Below are 2,787 nucleotides of genomic sequence, written 5' to 3'. Positions count from 1 at the left end.
ATAATAATAATAATAATAATAATAATAATAATAATAATAATAATAATAATAATAATAATCTTGATTGCTACTTGTTTGTATGTCTTTATTATTATAAGATATATGATATTTTATTGCTAAATAGAAGTTAGCTACTGTAGACCCCGCTTATTGTTTTGCATTTTTAATAATAATACAAGCTATTGTATTTTTAAAAACTAACCGAGAAGATTGAAACAACGAACTCAAGAACCAGCCTTGTGTACGTCCAAGCTTCAGATAAGCACTCTGGTTACCATAAGAAAGAAAGAAAGTCATAATATTAGAAAGTTGAGACATTTTCCAAGTAATTCTTACTACTGGCCCACATTCCTTTTTGCACCTCCCTTTCACCATATATATATAGTAGAGAAACATGTGATGGTAACATAATTTTAAGGTTCAAAGTTCAAACAAGCACAAACTAAGACATGGCTTCTTTTTGTTTCAAGCAAAATTTCAAGCTTCTCTTTTATTTTTCTCTCTTGTGTGTTTTCTTTTTTCTACTTCCTTTACTTTTTCACTCCTTGAAACCATTCCTTATGCAATTTTTCAGCAACATCATTGACAAGAGTTACATGTTCCTTCTCAGCAATACACTTCTTGGTTTTATAGCATTTTATTCTAGTATAATCAATTCATCTTCATCAACAACTTACCAAAGTATCGAATATGTTATCGAAAGCGAAAAGGGTAGTCGGTTCGAATTATATGAATCAGAATCAGATGCTGCAGAACCAATTGCTGTGGATAACTTTATGGAAAATGAATCCCAAACAGAAGAAGAAAATAGTTTGATGATAGTGGAACCAGAAAATGTGATTATAGATTTAGAAGAAGATCAAGAAGACGAAAATGCCCTTATGATAATTGATGAATATGACACAGAGGAATTAAACAAGAAATGTGAGGATTTTATAAAAAAGATGAAAGCTGCATTCTGTTCTGATTCAAGAGCTGAGAAAAGTTTTTATTTTGATTATTATCAGAATCAGAAATCACTTGTGCTTGTTAATTAATTGAGTACCAATGGAATCTTTATCAGAAAAACAATATCTTAGACTTATCTTTTAAGCTAACAAATCAGATTTTTCATTTTTGCTTGTAGGAATTAAATGTTTTTTTCCTACATGATTCTGTTTGTTCTGTTTTATTTTTATTTTGTGTAAATAAGCTCTTACATAGCTAGATTTTAGATTCGGACTCGAGACATGGAATCCAACTAATAATATTAGCATATATCATGTACACATGGTAGAATTGCTCTCACCACTGATGAGAATGCTCAGCCAGTACGAGATTGAAGAGTACAAATTAATATACATAATTTGAAATTTAATCAAACATATCTATTTTTGTCCTCATTTATATTTATATTTTGAGATTGAAGAGTACTCTAATATTATCAAGACTTGAATCTTGGAGTGTGTGATACATAGTTCTGATAACTGTTAAATTAAAAGAGAGATAAACTTTATCCGGTAAATCTATTGCTTCTCATGCTATAGAACATTCAAACACATAATTATCATGACCTAAATTCTACCCTTATTTTATATTAAATACATGAAATACCAGTAGTAGCGATGACCGTAAACCACTCTGAAACCGACTTTCTGACAAAGGCACTAATATCCAGCGAAAGACCAGCAATCTCAAAATTCAGATTCAGGGATAGTAGACAGAACAACTTTCATTTATTTTTCAGAATGAAATTGCAACAATTGAAACATGAGTGATGGCAGAATAATTAAGGTGTTTACATATGATGATCAGAATATTGGAAAATAGACAATCGACTCAAAGATCAAGAGTTAGGAAGCTGCAATACATGATATAATTGTACCTGAGCTTGAAGATGAGAAACTCCATATTTGTTTTTTGCTTTTTCATTATCCTTTCTCTGAAAATTAATCCCTAAATCGCTGAATCTGAATCTGAATTTGAATCTGAATCGATGAGTTTGAATAACAAAATTGTAAATCATAAATTGTAAATTGTTGAACCGTAAGATAAATCCGATTGAAGATAAACACAGATTGAAGATGAAATTGAAGGAGTTGATTGAGGACAAAATCAAATAAACGATGAAGAAATCGGAAAAAGTGAAAATCAACTTTGACAATTTCTGAGATGAAATTGGGAAACAAATTGAGAAGAAAAGAAATAGGGAGAAATAATTTCAGAAATCGAAATGAAATGAAGGCATTGCATTGAAGAACAAAAATTACCTTGACAATTTCTCAGCGTTGAAGGAAATCAAAATGGGAATGAAGGCCTTGCATGAATTGATTTTCGGTGAACGAAGCCGTGAAATGGTTTTTGATGAATGAAGCCGTGAAATGAATGAAGCCGTGAAATGGTTTTGGGGTGAATGAAGGCGTGAAATGATTTTAGGCGTGAAATGGTTTTTGATTTTTTACGTGAATAGATTTTTGATGTGAATAGTTTTTTTTTAAGTTATTATAAAATTAATATTAAATTAGCATTTGTGACAGTCCCTCTGTAGCTAAAAGTAACTATAGTGACAAATAAATATATATCACTAAATATTGAGTGTCACAGTAGATCTTTTTTTTTGTAGTGAATAAATATAAAGAAAGAATACTCACATTCATTGTAAAGGAAGATACTTATAATGGTAACCAAAAGTAGTCCCTCACTAATACACCACTATTAAATTGAAAAAGATCAAATAAAAAATGCACATTTCATCCTTGTTGGACACAAACATCAACAACTATGAAGATCAAAATGTTTAGGTAGATC

General features: G+C 30.1%; 1 protein-coding gene and 1 long non-coding RNA gene across 3 annotated transcripts; one reads left to right on the top strand and one right to left on the bottom strand.

Moving 5' to 3' along the window:
• Nucleotides 1–76: 76 nt before the first annotated feature.
• Nucleotides 77–2,419, bottom strand: LOC140919885 (uncharacterized). 2 transcript variants are annotated; one of them, XR_012162497.1, is made up of 3 exons: nt 2,250–2,419; nt 1,865–1,967; nt 77–267 (listed from the first exon to the last, which is right to left on the bottom strand). It is a non-coding gene; the product is annotated as an uncharacterized lncRNA (long non-coding RNA). The 2 variants fall into 2 exon arrangements; XR_012162498.1 differs by having other exon boundaries at nt 1,865–1,955.
• On the top strand, nt 450–1,061 carry LOC101510428 (uncharacterized). The gene has a single exon (XM_004489478.4). The coding sequence runs from the start codon at nt 450–452 to the stop codon at nt 1,035–1,037; it is 588 nt and encodes a 195-aa protein (XP_004489535.1). The 3' UTR covers nt 1,038–1,061.
• Nucleotides 2,420–2,787: the final 368 nt, after the last annotated feature.

Source organism: Cicer arietinum, chromosome 3 (genome assembly GCF_000331145.2).
Source record: "Cicer arietinum cultivar CDC Frontier isolate Library 1 chromosome 3, Cicar.CDCFrontier_v2.0, whole genome shotgun sequence".
Taxonomy (NCBI): domain Eukaryota; kingdom Viridiplantae; phylum Streptophyta; class Magnoliopsida; order Fabales; family Fabaceae; genus Cicer; species Cicer arietinum.
This window is presented reverse-complemented; position numbering and strand designations above follow the sequence as displayed.